We start from the raw sequence: 25,393 nt of genomic DNA on the forward strand, positions 1-25,393 counted from the left end.
AAAAAAAATGTGGATGGAAACTAAAAAAAATGTGGGGATATGGAATAGAAAGACCCTTATTTTGTCATTTGGATAAGACAATGGGCTAAAGTGGACCCAAATACTCTCTCACACCCGGTTTTCTTCTTCTCCATCCCAGCATTTTTTTTGTTTTTTCCTTTTTTTTTTTTTTTTTTTTTTTTTTTTTTTTTTTTTGCTCGATTCAGCATTTCCGTTAACAGTCAGTGATTCCATGGTATTATGAAATTCTCTATATTTAGTGTTGATTGTTAATCAATCATTGTTCGTAAATTTTTTCTTTCAGTGGATAAATGAAATGTGAAATAAGGTCTAAGCAAAATGTCCTCAAACTGTTTGTTATAAGTTCTCTCAGAACGGCAGTGGTTCATTTATTTCCTTAGACGGAATGGAAGGAAAGATGATGAGTAAGAAGACAAAAAGAAGTAGTAATGGTGTTGAATCTGGGGATAGTAAAGCTGTTATGGACGAGGAAAATGTAGTAAATAATATAGTAAGTAGACTCCCATTGAAGTCACTAATGCGATTCAAGTGTGTTGCAAAACGTTGGTGTAACTTATTCCAAGATCCTTATTTTATCGATTTACATCTTAACCACCGATTGAAGCCACCACTACGTCTAAGTCTTTTTGTTGTTTTACCACGACGGAGATGTAATAGGAAAGGTGGGAACTTGAGCATGGACATCGAATTTAAGGGACGGCGAGTGGTTTTCTTGATTGCTGACGTGTTCTTTGATGAAAGAGGATGGAACGGAAAAGGGAATGTAGCATCAACCATTACGCATATTTATAACACTACTCCGTTTTCTTATACGCAAATGCTAGGAGGTGTAAATGGCGTGGTTTGTTTCGTTGACGGTTCTATGAATGCTGCTTGTTTGTTTAATATAGGTACTAGAGAAGTAACTCCGTGGATAAAATCAACATTATTGATGGAAGAAACACAAAATTGCAAAAACTCTGTAAGTTATACTTGTCTTTATAGTTTTGGATATGATCCTATAGGTAAGGAACATAAAGTTATCTGTAGGTGGGCGATAAACAAGGATAATGGTCTTACTTATCAAATTTGGGAGATACTAACCGTAGTTAGACACAACAATGCATGGAGAAGAATTGATCAAGTCCCAATTTGTAAGTTCAGTCCGGATTCACCTTCTGTTTATGTGAATGGTTCTATCTATTGGTATCCCCTTAACCTTTTGAGGCGGGATTCTAATGTCGGAATTTTATTGGCATTTGACGTTGGAAGTGAGAAGTTTAGAACGATCAAAATCCCTGATTTCATTGAGTTAGAAGATGGTCTCTTATTCAGCATTAAGGATGTTTTTTTATTAAATCTGCAAAATCATGTCTCTGTATTACGTAGGAGTGGTTGTTACACTGCCAGGCTATGGATATATAAAGAAGATGACAGGGGAATGGGTAAAGTTACAGATTCAGATATTGGTGGCAAGAATCGGACTCAAATGACTATCGTCTTACCTGTTAGTTGGGGAACTTGGGATGCAAGTAGAAATCTCCTTTTTCATTCCGCTGCTGGAACCCACCAAATATTATTAGAAATCCATCAAAAGAATGCCGCTGGAACTAAAGTTACTATATCTCTTTATTCTTGCTGTATTAAGGATACAAGACTTGAGCAGATAGAACTCAAAGAGCTAGACTCGGTTCATGGTTGGAGAGGTACTAGACTATGTACATCTTTCAACGAAAGCCTTATCCTTTAAAGAATCATTAAGAAGTACGTCATTCAGCATTTGACCGGAAGTTGATTAGTAAGATTTTCATACGAACTGCAATCTCTTGTTTGGGCGACTGAATCGACACGGAACAGCTGATTTGGTTATTATAAAGTTCGAACGATTAAGGTACATTTCTCTGCATCTTATATTTGTAATCTTTCAGCAAGTTATTAGAGCCTTGGTTTATTAATTATTGAGACTATCAAGCGTTAATGTTTTCAAATTGATTCTAGGCGTGCTTCATTTTCAAGATGCATTGATATGTTGTGTGGTACTTTCTTCCTCTCTTATGCTACCAGCTATATTGCTAATTATAACATCCTAATGCATTCATGTTTTGAATGGAATTACCTTCAGTGATCGTTAATTTATTTTAAAAAATATGGTGTTGTAGCACCTCCTCCTCTATTTGTAAGTACAATATCGCCCCTTGTTGTTTGCAAGTTCCTCAACACCAACCTAAGCCTGACATAAACCCCATGTGTTGTACAACGGCACTACCTCGTTGTTTGTAAACTTTGTCTATGTGGAAGCAAAATAATTTGTCTAAAGGAGGAATGATTGTGCTGCGGAAATTCGTTTCTTTCTGTCTGGGTTACCTATTTACTACTTCTCACTATTTGCTGCTCCAGAAAAGCATACTTGACTGTTCAGAAAAGAAAATTAGAAGGCTCTTATGCTATGGAGTAAGAAATATGGTGAAAAAGGTATTTGCTGGGTTTCTTCAGAAACTTGAAGCAATGAATGCAGCTATGCTTTGTAAATGGCTTTGGAGATGCCATGGAGAAAAAGAAAGTCTGTTGGCTACAATAATATCTGCGAAATATTACAACATTGGAATAGTCAGTGACTAAATACAGCCCATATTGTTGCAATGTTCACATATGCGATGTTTTTATTAATAATGATAGACCGTACATACCTAATTGATGTCGCCGAAGCACTTCTGTCAGCAATCTGACTATGGAATACTGCCTGAACATTTAGTAATGATAGACCATACAGGAGCACTTTTATTAATCTCAATGTTGCGAGGTTCCTGTTTGTGCCTGAAAATACTCATGGTACAAACAGTGCCTCTCCGTCAGTCCTTCCACCCTGCATATATATGTTTTGTACATCCCTTATATTTTAAGCCATCTGACACCTAAACCTTTTTTTTTTATCAAATTTTCAAAATATGATTGGCTTGATCTTCGTATAACCCATTTGAAGTCATGCTTCGATCGGTTTAGATGGTTCCTTCGCAAATTGATAGAGAATTTTACAGCTAATTTTATCAACAATTCAATCAAATTTTAACGTTGCATCTCATAGGTAAGCTAAACCAGTGGTTCGATCATAATTTCTTTTGATAATATGTTTAATTACACTCTTGCATAATGTTTCTATTGATAATATGCATGAACAACTTTCCAATAGACTTGTTCACGGAAACATTATTTCTCTCAATAGAAACATTATGGTTGCATTTCTACATGTGCCCCAGAAGAAACAAAGTTCAAGAATTTCACGCTATACATCAGATTATACAGCTGTGGGGTTTCATCTGACACAACTCCTAAATGTATGTCTTGATTGTAATGCGATGAACTCACCCAGACTGGATTGGTATTGTTCATCTCAAACTACAAATTATAGTTTGCCGAAAGAATTCGTAGTATACAGTGGAGGTGCATGCAAATGGTAGCATATTTGAGTACTACAACAAGCCCATGGAAAAGGCCAAACATAGATGATGTGATAGCAATGGTGGAAGCCATACCTTCTTCAACGCAAAAATGAAATCTATTGGTAGATTAAGAGGTTTCAGCAGGGTTTTCCCTCAGGATCCAGGAGTTGATATCTAGAGGGAAATGATTACAATATTCAATATTAGACCTACTGACTCTAGATATCTTAGCTAAAGAATCTGCAATACCATTTTTAAGGCGTTTGACAGATTCACAGTACCAAAGATGTTTGTTCTGTAAAATAAACTCAATATCTGAAATCAAACCATGATTCTTCCAATATAAGAAGAATTAATAAGAAGTTCATTATCTAAATCAAATATAATTTTCTCATAATATAAAGAGTTTCCCCAATAAACAGCTTCCTTTGAAACAATATATGCATTCCAGCTGCTCCACTTCATGATCCTTTATCATCCCTCCATCAAAGAATTGTCCGTTTGCTCCAAAACACTACCCTGCATACGCAAGAATTATCAGTCCAGTGCGACCGTTATCTGTTTCCTTCTTAAAAGAAGCATCTATATTAATTTGATCAAAGTTGATATTGTTGTGATTCAGTGAAATGCACACTGATTGAACCAGCAAAGCCCAGGCTACAAACTTACTTTTGCAAAGAACCTTCTATTCAGTCTTTCTACTAAAAAACACTTGACCCTAGTCATGACTGAGTACTGATGCAGTTAAACATCTCCATTGGCAACAATTAAACAATAAAATCTAATGAGTATAAATGTAGGTATCCTCTCAAATCTATACATACCAATCTACACAATTTTTTTTACAGAAGAGTAGAGATATGAGTTATTTAGCAGACACATAGAGATGAAAAAAATAGTTGCAGCAGCAACCATACTGGCAACAGTTTAGCTTCTTATTATTCAAAGCATTGAGAGAAATGATGAAGAGATTGTTACTTGTTTAATCTTGGTATTATTGAAAACATATTTTTGCAAATAGCTCCAGCACCTAATAGGTAATGACTATTTTTTTTCCCACCCATACTAATCAAAAGATTCACATATGCACTGTTATTATTGGTAATAATAATAGATCAGTACATACCTAATTGATGTCGCCGGAGCATATGTGCAAGAAATATCAGTTGAATTCCTCAGGGTGCTGAATGGCCTGAACTGGCAACAAAGTCTCACAAAATGGAATAATATGATATCTGGCACCAGCAACATAAGGATGACGAGAAAGATCCGACTCATATCTATTTTTGTAATACTTCTTCACCTTTCTATTGTAATATCTAACATATTCACGACGATTCTCTCCATCTCTTATGAATCTTACGACTACCAAGTCTGTGCCGCAAATGGCTTTGAAATCCAAATTGCTTAATTCACCCCATGGACAAGGCATTTGGATTGTTTCTTTAATCCAATAACCATTAGCATTACCATCATTGCCATTACAAATCCACAAATTGAGCTGATCATCTCCTTCTTGAACTAGAACAGTTAAATGCCCATCCACTTCTACTAATTCATTTACTAGTTTTTTAGTGTAGCCAAAGGTCTTTAGGAATGCAATCAGGGATAATGATCGTCCTAAATGTTTCACTTCCGAAGTCAAACACAATGACTTTGTATTCCTTTCGGAGATTTAGATAATTGATCCAACATATCAAACCGTTCACATAAACAGTTTTTTCATTAGTTAGAATTCTGAGTGGAGCTTGGTGATCCTCAATCTTTCTCCATTTATTTTTACCTACTGTGAACACCCCGCATGTAAGTTCTCGCCTAACAACATTAGATATCTCCCGACCCCGCCGAATTTCACTCTTACACACAGTAACCGAGTATAGGCACAAAACTTTGTGTTGCTTTGTAGTTGGGTCGTATCCGAATCCAAACACATGTCTGTAACCGAGACTCAAATTTTCAGCAGAATCAGCTACTTCTTGTTGGCCGAAGCTGCTAACAAATACCTCACTTGTACTTGTTTCAATCCAAGACGTTTTCTCTCCAGTGCAGGGATTGTATATGAGAAAAGAAGAAGGCCCATCACAACAGACAAAACAAACCAACCCATATACGGGTTGGAGCATATGACATCCAACATCTAGAATCAAGCTATGATACACACCGCGACAGAAATCAATATCAGTGGGGTTTGAAATTGATGACCCCCCTTCATGGTCATCAAACATTAAATCTTCCGGAAAGAACAAAATACTTCTGATTTCTACTCTTCCAGGAACAGGAAACTGTGGTTTTGCAGTTAGAGGACGTTGAGGCCATGTTGGACAGATAAGAAATGAGGTAATGCATTTAGGTCTATGCGCTTCATGCAACTTGATTAAGCATATGTCTTTCTCTATTAGGAATTTCTAATGTTTTGATACACACTTGCATCTCATTAATGATTCTGCTGGACTCTACTTAATATTTTAACCAAAATATCATCACGATCTGGAAAACAACAGCCATGGTGTGTTCCGGTGTTAATATTAGAATACCTTCTTATTTTATTTCTAATTATCAATGATCTTATTCTTCTATTCATTGTTGCTTCCACGTTTCTCATCATGTTTAAAATTATATAATCACAAAGAGAATTATATATGCAGAAGAAGAAATTGTTACCTGATGAGCACACTCCTAATTGATCCGACTTCAAGAGAAGACCGAAGATAATCCTAAAAGTCAGTATGTAGTAGGGTTTATAAGAGAAATTTCATCTCATCAATTTACCCAAATGAATGGGTAGTAGATGAACTTGATGAATGGGCAGTATATGAGCTTTAAAACCCAAGTCCGTTTTCTACTTTTGTGGAACGAATTTTTGGGCACCGTTGTTTTTTTTTTATTTTTTTGGACCATTGTTTTTTAAGGCCACCTATCCTACAATGGTAAGGAGTGTCCTAAAGTCCCGAGTTAACCAATTTTTTCCTTACCCGAATTAACATTAACCCTACATTTATAATCTTCAAACCTAATCTAAAAGAAAAAAAAAAAAAACTGCCGCAAACTGTGCTGGAGAAAAACAGTTCTCCTCTTCCTCTTCTTCTCTCTTCTTCATTTCAACATCGTCTTCATCGATTAATCATCGATTCATAAAATTTTCATCGTTGACTAATCAATCAAGTATATAAATGGTTCTTCGAAAACAAACCAAAAGACTCCCAGGAACAGGTCCACCATTAGGACATCTAGCTAATCAACCAAATGAAATTGAGGAAGAACTTCAACCGGAAGGTGAACACATAACAGATGCAAGAAGAACCCTGAGTCTGCCATGGGACCGATCCGCAGGTATTTCCTGACTAACCCATTACTTTTAATTTGATTTTCAATGATTCAATTGAATATAAATCATCAAAATAGGGTTCATATGGAAGTTACAGTGTTGAGCTCGGTTAGAACGCGTTTTATTTGTACCCTGGTAATGTTGTTTCGCAAAAATTGTTGAAACTGTATTGTAACCGAACTCTACCCATATTACCAAAAAAAAAAAAAAATCCATGTAACCGAACTGTTCTATTTTTGCCATTAAGTTGAGTACCCATATAACCGAACTCTGCCAACTATGTTCGGTTGTTTCGCTTAAAATTTTAAAACTATAATGTAACCGAACTCTACCCGTATTACATCAAAAAAAAAAAAAGATTCCATGTAACCAAAACTGTTCTATTTTTCCCACTATGTTGAGTTCTTATATAACCGAAATCTGCTCGATATGTTCGGTTTGTTCGCAAAAAACCTTGACAAACCGAACTCTTTCCTAATTACATATATAAGTCGAGTTCAGTTTGTTCGTAAAAAAGATGGACTAACCGAACTCTACCCTGGAACAAAATTTTTTTTTCTAGAGTTGGCCTGTTTTTCATGAATTATTCCTACTAACCAAACCTTGCACTGAGAACCTTATGTTGCATCTGATTCAGTCAATCATTTATCGGTTAAGCTAATATCTTTTGTTTTCTTGATTAGTGGCAAAGGTAAGAAATCCAACCAACCATTACCTGTAGATTTCAGAACTCCCACGCCTCGAGGCCCAAAACACTTAGGTGCCGATAAGCGTGAAGCCAAAAATGCTAAGTTTGGAGGTGGGTCATTACTGGGTGTTGTCATCCAAGATGATGTCAATAGAGATAATGTTGACAATGTAATCCAACAAGTTAATGAAGAGATTGTGGAAAAGAACATAATCAAGGTGGAGAAGAGGAACCCGTTGAAGAAGAAGAAGGAAATGAGGATGACGGTGATAACGGTGAAGAAGATGAGGAAGATGGAGATAAGGATGGAGATAATGAAGATGATGAATCGGTGGAGGACTCGTATGAAGAGGAAGAGGAATAGGAACAAGTAGAAATAGTTAAGAAAAAACCTAGAAAGACTCCTAAAAGCCTTGTGCTAGATATGCATACATTCCTGATGACAATTTGTGTTTGCCGCCAAAGAACCAAACTTATGGTAATCCAAGAGATGGAGGGGAGGTATTGCTTGGCTGCAAAAACTCATTGGCTGCCAAGATCTTCGCGACAAAGGTATTGAATCTTAACCATGAAGATTTCTCAGTCATTTTATTATATTTTGACATATATTTTTCTGTATATATTAGTATATAAGATATGATGTTGTTTTTGTAGGACCATAATAATGCTTTCTGTGTTTTGAAACGTCAAAAGAACAAGATGTGGAGTATAGAGAATGAGTGTGATGAGGTCAAGTTGGCGGTATATGATTGTGTACTATGGAACGCGATACAACATGTGCACCATTTTAATGCTGTCACTATTACTGCATTTGCCGAGAGGGCTTATCCAGAGACGGATACCTTTCATCTACTGTTTGGCGAGATGGAAATAACTCCGGATGATTGTTTTAGAATCACGGGCCTACCAATTACGGGAACAAGTGTTCGAGAAGGCTATGATCCCTTGATGAGTTATGAACTTCTTGAAAAGTTGGTCGAAAAGTGTCTAGGATGGAGCGCTGACAAGGCACAATGTGAGTTTAGAAGAGCTGCAAAAGAGTCTGATGAAAGTGATGAGTATAATGAGTTTAAGACAGACCGCAGGTACAAGAAGAAGTTGAAAAAGATCAAGATGAAAACCTTATTTGACGAGTTTGAAGGGACGAGAGATTTGGTTGCTCAAGGAAATTTGGTGATGACACCGGAGAAGATTAATCACCATGTGACTGCTTATTTTTTATATCAACTAGGAACCATTTTCTTCTCCGACACTTCAGGTCACGTGGTAAAGGCCCATTACCTCCAGCTATTGGACCCCCTTGAAGAGGTGAAGAGATGACTTATTTCTTCTTCCGGACCTACCTTCTTTTGAACTGCGTAGCCTTTCTCTTGAGACAACAAAAACAATTGTTGCATGACTTGTCTATCCTTCCATTCATTCCTTTTAATTGTCTCAATTGCATTGTAAATGGTGGACAAAGATGATACGTTATCCTTGTTATCATCCTTTAATAAGCGAAGCATACCAAGTGGTGAAATACCTATTCTCCTATATTTATCTATTTTCTCCATTTCTTGATGAGTGAGCCTCGCGGCCATTGCATGTCTTTCAAGATTCTCCGGACGAGGGTGGTTGTGATGACCTACCACCTTATCCATAGATAAAACCCATCAATTCCTTTGTTTGCACTTACTAAATACTAGCTTGAATGGACATTTAATTTTCTTTGAGAAAGTTGTGTTCTTCCTCGTCGTCTTTCCTTTATACACATAACCCTTCCTCTTGTGACTAACATCCTGATCTCCACTTCTCTCACAAACCATTTCAAAACGAGTTTTGCTTTCTTTTCTATTCAAAACTAATACGCACATGGCTCTCTTGGCATGCTCTCTAGCCCAATTCTTCGCATCAATAGGTTCTGTAAATACCAAATCATTGACATAGTGATGGAATGTATCTTCTAACAACATATCAACCGGAGAAGGTTGATCATCCATTGGTATAGGTTGGCATTCAATCTACAAGAAATGGAACAACATCAATTGAGATCACAATAAAGTTTGGAAAAAAGATAATTTTACCGCGGTAAACGAACTCCAGGTTCGGTTTATAAAGCAAGTTGACATGTAACCAAACAAATAACAAGTACAAAGTTCGGTTACCTTCTATTTTATCTAGTTAACCGAATATAACTCTGGAACTCTTGATTTTTTTTTGTTTGATAAGTTCGGTTAGTTATGTTGTTGGACTTAGGTTTGCGAAATAACCGAACTTATTAAACTTAGTCTACTCTTATATTATGTATAGTTCGGTTAGATAGTCTGTTTATATGCAGTTTGTGAACCAACTGAACTTTGTACACTAAGTTAAATCTTATTTTTACGTAAAGTTCGGTTTGTTATTGGTTGCGAACCAACCGAACTTTGTACACTAAGTTAAATCTTATTTTACCTAAAGTTAGGTTAGTTAATTGGTTGCGAAATAACCGAACATTACTCTGGAAATCCTAGAAACTTCCATTAATAGCGAGTTCGGTAACCTGCATGTTTGGATAAAATAACCGAACTACACTTTCAAATGAGTTCAGTTACCTGTTCTTCACATAAGGTAACTGAACTACACTTTCAGATGAGTTCGGTTACCTGTACTTCACATAAGGTAACCGAACAAGCCCAAATCCACTTCAAAAATTTACATTTTGTTTCAAAATTTGGAGCAATTCAACCAACATTATCTAAGTTCGGAGCATACCTGGATACCCAAATACTCTTCCTCCGGTTGTGGTTGATAAAATCCATCATTTTCATCTTGGGATTGAGTTTGGGGAAGAATACAATCACCATTTAAGAAATAACTTATATCTGGATCATTGTGAAGATTAACAAATATTCTAGGAGAGGATGGAGATGAAGAATCAGATGAGCTTTCATCACTTGAATACCCAAGCTTAGTGAATTGGATTTTTTTTTTAATTTTCCATGTTTTTCTCCTTCATCTTCTCTAACTTTACTCTCTCAATAATTCTACTTCTTTTTAAATAAACTCATCTTTTAATTTAATTTCACTAATTATTTTTAACTTAATCATTTCACTAATATTTCACTAATCATAATCTAAAAATAATCAAGAGAGTAGTTTAGGTATTAATATAAATATCTAGATAAGGGGTGACCTAGATTTACTTTCTAATGTCTTATCCAAAATAAAACAATGGTCCCATAAAAATAGTGGTGCCAAAAAAAAATCGTTCTTTCTTTTTTTTCGTTGAAAGATTTTCCCGGCCCACGAGGCCACGATCTAAAATCTACCGTTGACTGAACCCAAAACAAAACTTGTTTGGTAATATAAAAAAATTGACATGCAGCTCGATATGTAGATTATACATAACCCTCTAGTGTGTCTTGTGGTCTAAAACAATTTGTCTTGCGACTCTAAATATGTCTAGAATGTAAATTTTGCACCTAAACTCCAAGGATTTATAGGACCCCGCACCCTTTTCTTTTACTAGTAAAGAAGGAAACACCTGTGGCATTGATCAACCGCACGAGTTACACCTAGTCAAGTACAGAAGTACTGATACAGTTGAGCATCAAGCACAACTATATATCAGTTCACACCTAGAAAGCAAGATAAGTACAAGCTTCTATTATTAATCTCATGTATGTCAGTCAGTACTGCTTGAACATTTATGCAAGGGATGCAAGATTAATGCATGGTCTATGTACTACATCCAGAACTATGTTGTTTTCGTGCATACGGTCTTGCAATAGTCACAAATGCCAGTTAACATATCTACCAAACCTCTGTTTCATGCTAGATAATATTGAGTATGCCCCCTGAGCAGAGAGTTACGAGAGTTCGTTGAAGCTTTCCACGAGAGAAATCAAACTCTAGTCCTCTTTCTCAACAACAGTCCCACAAGGTTGCGGATCCATATTGTACTGGGAAGTGGATTCAGGCAGCTTATCTATCGCTAAAAGGAATTATAGTTACTGTAGCAGCCAGATACATTTTCTTTTGTAATTTACCATCGAAATGATTAAAACTATGAATGAGTTCTCTAGGAAATCTGATAATTTCTAATTAATGAGAAAAGCTTAAAGAAAAATTAAGGCGTGATTTATGGTTTGGCAGCATTGATTGTGCCTTTACACTTTGAAAAGAAGTATCAACAGTATCAAAACCCAAATTAGCCACCGGATTTTGTTGCAAATTCAGCTTAGGGCCACATCTTTGATGACTGCTAGCTAGCTAGTGGCATGTTGTAGATATAGCTTAGTTCTATATAACTGGCACAAATTTGAGATAGGAAAGAAAAAGAGAAGGAGCTTTTAGCTTTATTGGTGGTGGTGTGTTGTAATTGATTACATTGGTACTATAAAAGTATTAATCAGTGATAAAGATATTCAATACCCATGTGATCATGTTGTGTGGCTGCATATAAGATCAAAAAAGCATAAAACTCTTGCAGGCCACCGGTCCAGTGTTGCAATTCCAACCAAAAATCACGAATAGAATAGACATGTCGTATATGAGCATATATATATATATAGAGAAGTGAACTTACTTGGCCAGTAGCGCACCACGGGAGAAATTCATCTCGTATCACTATGGCTCTATCACTGTATGCTTATCGTAGTGTTACAAAATATTATCTCCGCTTTCGGAAAAGAAACGTTGTCCCTTTTCCAATTTGATTTATTTTTAGATTAAAATGAAAAAAATGAAAATATTTCTTTTCAAAAAGCGAAGGGAGTACAATGATTGGATTATGCTACTCTTTATAATTTCACGTGTGGTAAATGGTTCACTCTAATTGTACATGGTAGCCTGTATATGGTTGAACATATGCAGCCAATATGTCAGTGAATTGATTTGAACCCCCTCAAGAGATAATAGTCTAAATCTGTCAAGTGCAGGAGCAATGAAAAAATAGTTATTCTACGCTTTCTTCTTCAAAATCTCAAGACTTGCTATTGCAGTTATTAATTATAATTCTTCTGCGACAAGCATCTTCAGGGTCGTGACTCGCTGCCCAAAGATTGAAGATAACAAAAACATAGTAATAAGAAAATGAAAAAATCGGTATCGCTTTTGGTTTTAACAACTCAGTCAAAAGGACTACTCATGGTCATGGATATATGTGTACGAGAAACTTTCGCGGAGAAAGTAGGTTGTATTTTATTCCATTTTTGTTGCATACACTTGTCGAGTATTACTATTAGAGTAAAGGTGATGGTGCCTTGGTTACTGGTGTATCGAAAAACTGTATAATGAATATTAATTTCCTAGTGCTAGCCAAGCTTGGCCCTTTGCAGTTTGTAAGATCAATTGCAGTTGGGTGCAGTAATGCATGGTTGACAGGCGAGAATGGTATGTAAATCTGTATATACTGCAGACTTATATTTTTAGAATTTCACCCTTTGAAATAATCCGCACAACTTTATTTAAACATGTATGAACTTTATTATTTCTGTAGCAATAATTCCATGTTTGAATATAGATAAAAACGGATAAAGAACAACAACCAGATCAACAAAGGAAATTAATTAAGAAAGAAAAAGACATTACAAAGAAAAGATCGATAGAGGCTGCTATAGGTTAACTTGAAATTTCATGCAGCTAATACTGTTAGCTCCAAACATCAATTTTGGGTAGAAAGTTTGGTGCATGTGATCATGCTGTGTTGCTGCATATAAGATCAAAAACACATAATATTCTTTCAGGCCACCAGTCCCATGTTGCACATTTATCGTAGGCCACCAGTCCCATGTTGCAATTCCAGTGAAAAATCACGAATGTACATGTCTTTTAGAAAAATGAACTTAGTCCGGCCAGTATTGTTGCATGGAGCTATTGATCTCAGATCACTATAGTTGGCTCTGTCACTACGCATTTATCGTAGTGTTATAAAATACATTTATTCGGTCATTGGACTCATAATTGTTTCACAAGATGCTGAAAAGCTCACTATGAATGTACATATGGTTAAACATATTTAGCCAATATTGTTGGTGAATTGACACTAAAAATGAGATCAAGAAACTTTGTATTGCTTTTGGTTTAAATAACTTTCGTCAAAAGGACTACTCACGATCAGTCATGAATAGGTGCACGGGAAAGTTGATCCGGATTTATGTTTTTTAATTTTGTGGCAATCTTCTTTTAAGTATTAGAGTGCCGGTGTCGGTGCTTTAGTTACCATTTCACGTAAAAATTGTATGTGGAGTGTTTACTAGTGCAAGCTAGCCAAGCTAGGCCGTTTGCAGTTTGGAATATCAATTGCAATCAGGCGCAGTCATGGTTGAGAGCGAGAATGGTCTATAAATCTTCATCGCAAGTTGATTATATACATTGCAGTGTGTTATCTCATTTGCAGTTTTATGTTTAGAATTTCATCATTCAAATAGCTAACCTTGAACAAGTATGGAGAAAAGCTTTCATGTTCGATTATTGACAAAAATGACAACCACATCAACAAGGGAAAATTAAGTAAGAAAATGACATTACAACGAAAAGATAAGCTGTAGGCGCTAAGTCTACTTTAATTTCATGCAGATAATACTGTTAGCTCCAAACATCAATTTGAGGTAGAAGGTTCGCTGCATGTGATTGCAAAACATTATGGTCCCTAAAGCACATGGAGACGCGGAATACATATCAATTAGCAAAAGAAGAGAAACACAGATGTTTACATCTCAATTAGCAAAAGAAGAGAAACACAGATGTTTACATCTCAATTAGCAAAAGAAGAGAAGAACAGATTTTCTAAACCATTTTTCGCATATTTATCAGAGATAAACTAAACACTTTTTTCACATATTAATCAGAGACAACTGTCGGTTCTAAACCATTTTCCACATATTAATCAGAGACAACCATCGGTTCTAATCCGTTATCCACATATTAATCAGAGACGATGCGTTAAGTTCCTATACTAATACAAGTTTATCTCATTGTTATCGAAACTATAGATATACAGTTCCTCTATGTAGGTGAACAGAGGACGTACCAACAACTGTGACAAACCAACAGGTACGTCACAGTTGTAACATCATCATGAGTTAATATGGTGGTCCAGTTAAGTCGTTTTGCATAGTAAAGATGTAAGTTGTTACCTAACAGAACACATTGGGGGCTGCTACATTGACTGTACCTGATTTTCTGCAGCTACTTCAGCTGCACGTATTTGTAATACGTACAGTGCAGATGTCAGTGTCATTCATCATTTTCCAAAGAGAATTTATTAATGATCGGACAGACCTCAGTAGTTGAATGTTCAACAGTTCTTCTGCCCTAGTACTTTACTCAAATGAACGTGACATTAGTCTGTCGGTGGTTCTCCCGTGAATTGAGAACAATATTGTTATACACCAGTGTATAAATCGAGAAATTTTTTGATGGGGATATTTTGGATGGGGTATGGGGGGGGACCAGTAACAAACGGCTGCTTGTCAATCTTGATTACCTGATTTTAGCTAATTGAATTTCTAAACAGGGGTATCTAAGGAATTCACCATTAATTAGTCTTCTTTAATTATTTCGTTGAAATTCATGAAGTTGTTACCAGAAAAATAAAAATAAGGATCAGAAAACTGTTAATGCTTCGGTAATGATATGTATTCACAGACCTCGATAAAATTGAGCAAATAAAAATATCAATCGCGCTGTTATTGCCACTGCCATTGAGAACCACCTTGAGGTAATAATCACCATTGATTAAGAACTAAGATGAACAGATATTTCAATCTTTTTCTGCGAACAGAGTGTAATAACACGAACAGAGTAATAACGACGATCGAAGTTAATGACAGTTTGAATTTTGGTGGTGTTAAAAGATTTGTTACGTTCAACATCCAAAATCATGGAAATATAAATCTAATCTTTTAATTTTACGTTCTAGTTTTCCCTAATACAATTAAGATCAAGATCTAAATTCATGAAATAAAAATCTAATTTCTTAACTTCACGTTATAGTTTTCCCTAAATCCTAATACAAACAAGATCCAAAATCAATAAAGAAAATCCAAAGCAAACCCAAAATTTTAATTTTAGAGTTAATTTAAATCCAACAAAAAAAAATTGGCCTGCTTGATCTTCTTCGCCTCTTCTACGTTAGAACTCCATGGAAATTTCTCTTTCTTCATATTTCTTTCATTAGTATAAACATAAAAAAAAAAAAGCTTATTATAGGGGGCATGGTTTATTATAGGGGCGGTATTGTGATAGTAATGTCCCTTTAGTTGGTTAGAGGATGTCCTAAAGGGGATGTAAATTAACTAGATTACCCTGTTCACCTTAAATCAACCAAAATCAAATCATTTTTTTTTAAACCTAATGAATCAGAAAAAATCAAATCAGTTTTTTTCATCTTCTTCTTCATCTTCTCTTCACCTCCATTAAAACTGGAAATTTCATCGTCTTCGATTAATCAGGAAATGACTTATATGAGGTATATTATGAAAAACCCAGTTAGGGTTTGGTTTATTTTGTTTGATTTAAGTTTAATTTCTATCAGAAAGTAGGATTTTTGGTGAAAATTGAAATTGAAATTTCTGGGTTTATGTGAGTTACGGTTGATTTTAACTCTATTACGAACCGTAACTGGAGAATTTGATGTTGTTACGGTTGGTAATAGTTCAATTACCAACCGTATGTTCTTATATCCGAAAATTTTCTTCAGTTACGGTTGGTAACCATTTTTATTTACCAACCGTAACTCAGTTACTGTTGGTATCGAGCATTTGGTTACCAAAGTTACGGTTCGTATCGAGCATTTAGTTACCAACCGTAACTGGTTTTACAATTGGGTTTTTTCCCAAATTTAACTAGTTACGGTTGGTAGTTCATCTTTTACGAACCGTAACTATGAATTACGGTTGGTTACGAGCGAAATGCCAACCGTAATTAGCTCTGAAAATGTAAGAAATTGAATTTTTTTTACGTATTTGAGCAACAAAAAGCTAGTTGGGACTAATTTAGAAGTATACCTGGTCATTTTCAGGCATTGGGTTTTCACTTTGTTGGTTAATTTCTTCAATTGATTGAGATTGACCTTCATTTTGGGTTAAAACTTCTCTACCATCTCCAAACTTTGTTTTTTTTTAAAACTCTAAAATTTGATTTTGTTTTGATTTTGAGTTAATATAAATAAATTTAATCATTAACATTAAACTTGATTATCATCACTAAACTAGGTTATCAATTATGAGGGTTAATTTGTCTTTTCCAGTTTTTTGATAAGGGACACCTTGAATGATCATGTAATGACCTTTTTTGTCCTATTAGAATGCCGCCCCTCTAATAAACCATGTCACCCCTATAATAAGCTTGATAAAAAAGGAAACCAACGACCGCCTATATTACCCTAAACAACCTTATTAACAAACTAATTAGTTAGTAAACTTAGTGACAAGTGGCCATTTTTTATTAGTCCCCATGCCCCATCAAAAATTTAAGGCGAGTAAAAGTGTCGGTGTCGGTAAAACTAGAAAGATTTGTGTTCTTGTCGTTTCCCTTTTACTTTTACTTTTCCTTTCTGCTAGATCTCTTAATTAAAGTCTTGTTCATGGCAGCCCTCGTTTTCCTTTGCACCATTCACCACTTGGTAATATTTTTTTACACTCTAATGTGATCATTACTGAATGTATTGTGTTATTAATTCTTGGCTCTACGATAAATAATCTGTTTGAAAAGTCTTGAAAACGAAAAGCATTCATCCCTTAATAAAACCCCCTAAATCCCCATCTTCTTCTCCACACAACTCCTTCACTCCTCTATCTCTAGAAGAAGAAGAAACAAAATGGCCACCATGAAGAAAACCTTTATGGGAATGCCAGCAATGGGAAACAAAGTGCTCTTCTTCATCATCCTCTCCTCATTGCTAACAATAGAAACCATAACCGGTGTCATTGCCGGTGAATCCATGCTATCAAATTCAAACACCAGTGTGTACTTATCAACTTCTCATGCTGTTCTTAAATCCTCATGCAGCTCCACTTTATACCCTGAATTATGCTATTCTTCGATTGCAAGTATTTCAGGCGGTGTTGCTCAGAACATACAATCGAAAAAAGATGTGATAGAGTTATCTATTAACCTTACATGTGAAGTAGTTTCTCAGAATTATTTCACCATTACCAAGTTGATCAAAAATAGAAAAAATCTGTCGCATCGTGAGAAAGAAGCTCTTCATGATTGTCTAGAAATGGTGGATGAAACACTCGACGAACTTCACGAAACAAGAGATGATCTTAAAGTGTATCCAAGCAAGAAAACCCTACAACAACAAGCAAGTGATCTCAAAACACTCGTTAGTGCAGCCATTACTAACCAAGATACTTGCCTTGACGGATTTTCTTATAACAAAGCTGATAAAATTGTACGTCAGGATTTGATAAAAGGTCAACAACATGTACACAAAATGTGTAGTAATGTTCTAGCTATGATCAAAAACTTAACCGACACCGATATGGAAAACGAGCGGTACATATCCGGCAGAAAATTGGGAGAAACGGCAGTCGACAAAGCTAGTTTTGAAAGCCAAAGCACAGATGGGTTTCCCGATTGGTTATCAGCAGGTGACCGTCGACTTTTACAGTCCACAACAGTGACAGCTGATGTTACGGTTGCGGCTGACGGAAGTGGTGATTTTAAAACAGTTTCGGCCGCGGTTGCAGCTGCACCATTGAAGAGTACTAAGAGGTATATAATTAGGATTAAAGCTGGTGTATATAGAGAGAATGTTGAAGTTCCAAAAAAGAAGACAAACTTGATGTTCTTAGGAGATGGAAGAAAGAACACAATCATCACCGGAAATAAGAATGTCGTGGATGGGAGTACTACTTTCAAATCTGCTACCGTTGGTAAGTAATCCTAATGCTGATTAATATTAACCAATTTATAACATAATTTACGTGCTAAAATGAATTTTCTAGATTAAAAAGAATCTAGATCATGAGAAAAAAATGCGGTGAGCGTGGATCGAACACGCGACCTTCTGACGCTCTCCCAACAGAGCTATCCCCGCTTGATATCTGTCGGACATTTACTTAAAATCTAATCATTATAAGTTTCCATTACCAGACATTAGCAATTTAAGCTAAAAGTTAATTATTAATGGTTTTGGCTAATAGCTAGTTGTTGTTGAATAGTAGTTAGGTCGCATCCACTACATGCACATATGGCCTATTTATCACTATCAGCTGTACCCTTGATAGGTGTATCCTGTCCTGTGTCTTTCTTTTTATCTAGATCTGTCTCCCTAGCTAGATCTTTATAAATCACAAATTAAAGGGTAAAGTCCATCAATCAAATTGCCTTTACGTAGAATTATATAGGCCACTCCTTTATTAGATGACCGTCGGGAGCTTGCTGAATGGCTTTTAAAGATTATTTATGCATATTCTTATCCAAATCACTCTATGACCATGATATACTCACCGTCACAGTAGTGCACGTAGAAGTTCTTAGAGTCCATGTGTGATCAATATCTATTTCTCTGGATTGCATTTTCTTGGAAATAGATTCTTCTGTTAACATTGAAATATGCTGATTTTTTTGGGTCTCGTACTCTCGTGAACATTTTGTGCAAGTACATAAATGTATTTGTCTCTGATGGTGCGTACTCACAGAAATCAAATGCATCAAAGAAGAGACATAAGGTATAAAGGTGCTTGGGACCTTATATCTTGGAATCTTGTGACTGCTAATTGATGCATATGGCCTACTGTTGTACTATGTACTATACTGTCTGATTAATTGGGAGATGCATGATGAGAGTGGAAGAAAAGTGCAATATCCACGCATCATTTATCATGCAGATAGCTAGAATCTATCTATTCTACCTACCTGTCTGTCTGTCTATACCTATCTATCTATCTATCAATAATTTGTTATTAGGCTCGACAAGTTGACACTACCGATCGGGCGTAAATTGCACATATAGAATTGCTAACTCTAATGATGCTAAGCTATTTACCTTTACTACTGCAGCTGTTGTAGGAAATGGGTTTTTGGCCAGAGGCATTACATTTGAAAACACTGCTGGACCAAGTAAACATCAAGCTGTGGCACTCAGAGTTGGTTCGGATTTATCAGCATTCTATGAGTGTGACATGTTAGCTTACCAAGATACACTCTACGTGCATTCTCTTCGTCAATTCTACATTAATTGTTTGGTAGCGGGGACAGTGGACTTCATATTTGGAAATGGTGCAGTTGTGTTGCAAGATTGTGATATCCACGCACGCCGCCCTAATTCAGGACAGAAAAACATGGTTACAGCTCAGGGGAGAACAGACCCGAACCAGAATACCGGAATAGTAATTCAAAAATCAAGAATTGGTGCTACTTCTGATTTACTACCGGTTCAGAGTAGTTTCCCTACTTTCCTTGGTAGACCATGGAAGCAATATTCGAGAACGGTTATAATGCAAACGACCATATCCAATGTCATTGTTCCTGCTGGGTGGAGCGAATGGGCAGGTACTTTTGCTCTAGATACATTGTTCTACGCAGAGTACTTGAATACCGGTCCTGGTGCAGGAACTTCTGGAAGGGTTTCGTGGAAAGGATATAGAACGCTTACGAGTGCAAGTGAAGCTGCACCATTCACGGTTGCCAACTTTGTTGCCGGAAGTAGTTGGTTGCGTGATACTGGATTTCCATTTTCTGTTGGTCTCTAAATTGATTGTGCATGAGACTATGGTATGTACGTATGTATGTATATCAATCCATTGATGGAAGTTAATAAATTATTCAGTTCATTGTGTCATTTTTTATTGGATACAAGTACGATGATCATGTTCTTGTACCAAAATTGACGACTTTATCTTGTTCTTGATTACATTGTCTCCAACGTTTTCCATTACGTTTTCTTTTTCATCCATGAATCAGTAAAAAAAAGAATTGGCATTTTTTGTATATGTTAGAAGCAGATAAGAAGATTAAAAGAGAAAAAACGAAGTAAAAAGTTAACGAGAATGAGCACACCCGGTGGGACTCGAACCCCCAACCGCCTGATTAGAAGTCAGACGCTTTATCCATTAGGCCACGAGTGCTTGTTTTGTTTACAGGAAATGAAATTCTATTATGTATATGTTTTACTTAGGGGTACATTTTTTTCATCCAATTTCCACATAGAAATGAGAAAAAGAAAAAAGAAATCTCGGAACACCGGTAAACATGAAAAATATAAGCAAAACAATAATAATCAAATTCCATGATGTAATTACAGCAAAACAATAATAATCAAAAATATAAATCGGTACTGAGTAATGTTTGTTTAAGTCTGCATCACATTCTTTATTGTTCAAGGATACACCAGAATTAAAATGCAACAACGCGCAAACAATAAGGTAATAGTACTGCATTTTCATGAAATTGTAGTACTATTACCTTATTCCATAGTTCTCGGCTCTGCCTCATTTAATGCTTTTAGTGAGATTAAGGAGTTTACGTAAGGCATTAAGGTGTTCCTAAGAGGAATTGTCGCTTGGAAAATATATTGAGAAAAATTTCACAAACATTCTGAAACAAGAAGGTTTTATGTCTGTAGGGGCGAAATATCGCACAAAGCTAAGCAATGACCTCGCCCTGATTAAGACAACCATTAACACGAAGAAGAGAGAAACTAGGCAAAGAGTAATTATGCGACAAGGAGAAAGAAGCACGAAGAATAACCATGCGACAGGTATAGCACGATGTATATCAGGAAGAGCACGAAGCAGCAGCACGAAGGACAGCGACACCTCCCCAAAGCCTGGCGAATAAGACAGAATGAGCAGAGATCAGCTAGCAGAGATTTGCACGTGAACGTAGTTGTCGTCTACCAGGATATTTGGCTATATAAGGATTCAAATAATGAAGAGAGAAGGGAGGTTGGGAGACAACTCAGTGAAGTATCAAAGCTAAAACAACTTTTAGAAGAGAGAAAAGAAGCCATTAGAGTTTAATCTTTTACTTGTCATCTCCATTGTTATAAACTTGAATCTTCATCATATTTGTAAGAACACCAAATCCTTAATAAAAAGCTTGTGTGAAGATCATATATAGTGTTAAGAGGTGTATAAAATCATTAATGTTTAAGTTTCTCTCCATGTCTTAGACTTTGTGTTCTTATCATTTCACTGGGTGTAGTTGTGGGATTTTCCGCAACTACATTTTGGCGCTAGAAACAGGGAGGATTTATCCTCACCTGCTAGTATTTAGTCTGAAATTATCACCTGTCCAAACTGATTATCATTTCACCACCATCATTTTCTCGTCTGCCGTAAGAAACTCACTGATTGATTGATTAGAACCATCATTCTTTGAAAGTACACAACATCCACTCTATAGATCCAGTAGACGGTACACAAGAAAGATCATACTCCTCGTCTCACCCAGAAAATTCTTTCTATTAGCGGTGTTAAACAGATTTCAGAACTACAGGACGACAAGAGTTGCGTTGTAAAGAAAACATTTCATGGCTATAAAACAAGGAAAAGTTGATGTAGAAGAACGTAAAAGAATGGTCAAAGAGCCTCTTGCCCATAAAAATATGCAGTGGGTCAGAAAAAACAATAAGAAGGAGAGTGGGTGAATTGAGGCTACTAGTGAACGAACAGAAGCTAGCATCACTGTAAGGGAACACGAGAGAAAACTCGCGCACTGGAGAGAAAGGGAAAAAGCGCTAACCGCAGAACGGGTGAACCTTGTAGTTAAGTGTGGGCGGTTGTTAATAGAAGTCCATAACCTGAAAAAGAAGGTGCGAGAACATGATTTGGAGATAGAATATGGAGAAAGCTACAAGCGGTACCGTAAAGATAACGAGATTGAGAGAGAACAAAGAGAAGAGCGATTAGAAGAGCAGATGCGAAGTGATGCACGGAGACGGCTGAACATGAGAAGGACAGCGCGAATGAACCATTGTGAGAATTGGAAAAGAACGAATCAACACCGAGTATGGATAAGGAGAAATGATGACGGACATCAGCAATATAATTCCATAGTATCAACTGCAAAAGATATTAAGGCATTTCACGATAAAATACTAAGGCGAGTCTTCAAACGCAACTTCAATGGGGAAAAAATATATCCGAAGGTGGAAAACGAACCCTTGAAAGATTGGCAAAGGCAGCCGATAATGTTCTTCGCAGAAGATGCCCCAGAGGAGGGAGAACCACACGAAGAAAATTTGATTGTGACCCTGATAATACAACCAGACTTTAGAGATGAGGATAGCGCGATACCCCCCGTGGTAGTAGACAAGATTCTGGTAGATAGCGGGAGCTCTGTGGATGTATTATTCTATCATACGTTCAAGGCGATGGGATATAATGACTCGAATCTCGCACCAGCAGAATATGACATCTTTGGCTTCAATGGAATCGCAACAAAACCTAGGGGCAAAGTCACAGTAACGATAACGGTAAACTCATTAGAAACAATTGTGACATTCAGCGTCGTGGATGTAGATACCCCTTACAACGCGATTATTGGGAGGCCCTGGATACATGGAATCATAGGAATCACATCCACTTTCCATCATTGTATTCGCTTCCCCGTTCCTGAAGGAATAGGAGAAATCAAGAGACACATCATGCAGGTGAAGAAATGAAAATATCTAAATGTGCGACATCAAGAAGGGAGAAAATAAAAAAAAAAGATAAGAAGAAAGGGGTGAAAGAAATCAAAAAAGAAAAATAATTCCAAATCTACATGGTAAGAGCGGCTGAAGGCAAGGGAATCCCTAGCGAAATCCCCGAGAAAGAAGGAGATCCCATACACCAGATAAGGGAGCCAAAGCCACAAGGAGAATCTACACCAAATTTCAAGGAATAAAAACCCACAAAAGATGTTAACCTAGGGACTAAGGATGAACAAAAGATAATAAAAATAGGAACTACGATGGAAGAAGAGGAAGATTAGAACCTCGTACAGCTGCTGAGAAACTACTAAGACGTCTTCGCATGGAGCATGGGCGAGATTATCGGTATAGATACCTCCCTTGCCTTCCATAAGCTAGCAATCAACCTAGCGGCGAAGCCAGTTAGATAAAGAATATGGAAGATAGCAACAGTTTATCACGAGCAAATGGAGATCGAGCTAAAAAAAATGATCGACTCGGGAACTATTAGACCAGCAAAATACGCAGAATGGGTCGCAAACATGGTGATATTTCCTAAAAAGAACAAGAAAATCCGTATTTGCGTCAATTTCACTGATCTAAACAAGGCATGCCCGAAGGATAACTATCTGCTGCCAGATATCCCGCAGACTGTAGAATTTGTTACCGGATATGAAAGAATATCCTTAATGGATGGATATTCAGGGTATAATCAGATACCTTTAGCGGAAGAAAACCAGGAGAATACAGCATTCGTCGCACCAAGAGGTCTGGATTGCTACACTGGAATGCCATTTGGGTTGCCAAACGCTGAAGCCACCTATCAACGAATGGTAGAAGAAGTATTTAAGCCATGTATACCAACCACTTTGGCGGTCTACGTTGACGACATGCTAGTAAAAAGTAAAAATTCAGTTGGTCGCGCGAAGGATCTAGGAGAAATATTCGAGCAAATGCGAAAAATAAGTATGAAAATAAATCCGGCGAAATGTATCTTCGAAGTCATGTTAGGGAAGTTCTTGGGATACCTCATTTCCAAAGAAGGAATTCAGGTCGACCCCATAAAATTCTAAGCTATGCGCGAAATTCCCTCGCCAGCTACCATCAAGGATGTACAAAAACTAAATAGCCTGATCGCATTATTGCAAATATTCGTGTCGCGCTTTTCCGATAAGTGCAAGAATTTCTTCAACATCTTGAAGAAAGGAAGTAAGTTCGCATGGACACAAGAGTGCGAAGTTGCACTACAAAGCATAAAAGATTACTTGGCAAATTTGTCAATGCTGCAAAAACCCGAGCTAGGCGAAGAATTACTGATATACCTCGTTACAACACCATATGCACTCAGCGCCGTACTGCGATTAGATCAAGGGTTAGAAAATCCAATCTACTACATCAACAAAACTTTTAACCTTGCCGAACGAAATTACACGAAGATAAAAAACCTATTCCTCGCGTTAGTTTATGCGACCCAGAAACTCCGTATCTATTACCACGCGCATAAAGTCAAAGTACTCACCAAGACACCTATCGAGTCTGTACTAAAATCCTACAAAAGGGTGGGAAGAATTGAAAGATGGAATGCACAGATTGAGCAGTTCGGATTGAGTTATGAAGTCTTTTCCTCACCAAAATCCCAAGTAATAGCAGACTTCATTGCATAATTTCCCCTAGAAGAAGATGACCATGTGAGTGAAATGATGGATATTGACTAAGAGCGCCCCGACCCGAAAGATGTACTGAAGGCAGATAATACGAGGAGATGGGAAATATTTTTAGACGGGTCGGTAAACAATCAGAGAAACGAGATAAGAATCGTCTTTGTCTTACCAACCGGTGAGAGAATAGTTTATTATTTCAAATTAGAATACGAAACTACGAATAATGAAGCCGAATATGAGGCAGTCATTCATGGGTTAAGACTAGAAGTTGAAATGGGGTTATTTGAAGGTGAAAACAGTTTCTGTTGATTTCGGTAATTTCGTGTGTTGTGGGTGAGACACGAGTCTAAACCCTAAATAATTTACTGCAAGGGTGTACTTTTATTCGACAGATCAATCTGTACAAATCCGGCCTAAACCAAGAAATGGCCGTTCCAGACTTGCTTCGGTCACAAAGTGAAGGAGAAGGGTTGGTCTTAGGAAGGGAAGCGAAGAGAGTGTTGAGGCCAGAATAGTTGATCTGGAAGAGTAGTTTTTTGACGACTTGTATCAGAAAGTGAGACGCTAGCAGGTTGGAAAACTAGCAAGTGATTTCTGAGTGTGGTGTATTCTCCAGACCAAAAACTTGTCTTTGGTGGAAATAGGTGAGACCTATTTATACAAGTCGCAACAAAACGTACCCTAGCCTCG

General features: G+C 36.7%; 2 protein-coding genes and 1 non-coding gene across 3 annotated transcripts; 2 read left to right on the top strand and 1 right to left on the bottom strand.

Annotated features, from left to right (window-relative positions):
- Positions 1-228: 228 nt before the first annotated feature.
- LOC113326973 (putative F-box protein At4g38870) lies at positions 229-2,516 on the top strand. Its single transcript, XM_026574631.1, has 2 exons — positions 229-1,891; positions 2,398-2,516. Exon 1 carries the CDS (start codon positions 407-409, stop codon positions 1,748-1,750), a length of 1,344 nt encoding a protein of 447 aa, XP_026430416.1. The 5' UTR covers positions 229-406; the 3' UTR covers positions 1,751-1,891; positions 2,398-2,516.
- A 14,605-nt stretch (positions 2,517-17,121) lies between these two features.
- LOC113326574 (pectinesterase-like) lies at positions 17,122-20,207 on the top strand. Its single transcript, XM_026574270.1, has 2 exons — positions 17,122-18,297; positions 19,427-20,207. The coding sequence occupies exons 1-2, from the start codon at positions 17,235-17,237 to the stop codon at positions 20,116-20,118; spliced, it is 1,755 nt and encodes a 584-aa protein (XP_026430055.1). The 5' UTR covers positions 17,122-17,234; the 3' UTR covers positions 20,119-20,207.
- Positions 20,208-20,420: 213 nt separating this feature from the next.
- Positions 20,421-20,493, bottom strand: TRNAR-UCU. Its single transcript has one exon. It is a non-coding gene; the product is annotated as a tRNA-Arg (tRNA).
- Between the last annotated feature and the right edge of the window lie 4,900 nt (positions 20,494-25,393).

Source organism: Papaver somniferum, unplaced genomic scaffold (assembly GCF_003573695.1).
Source record: "Papaver somniferum cultivar HN1 unplaced genomic scaffold, ASM357369v1 unplaced-scaffold_10, whole genome shotgun sequence".
NCBI lineage: Eukaryota > Viridiplantae > Streptophyta > Magnoliopsida > Ranunculales > Papaveraceae > Papaver > Papaver somniferum.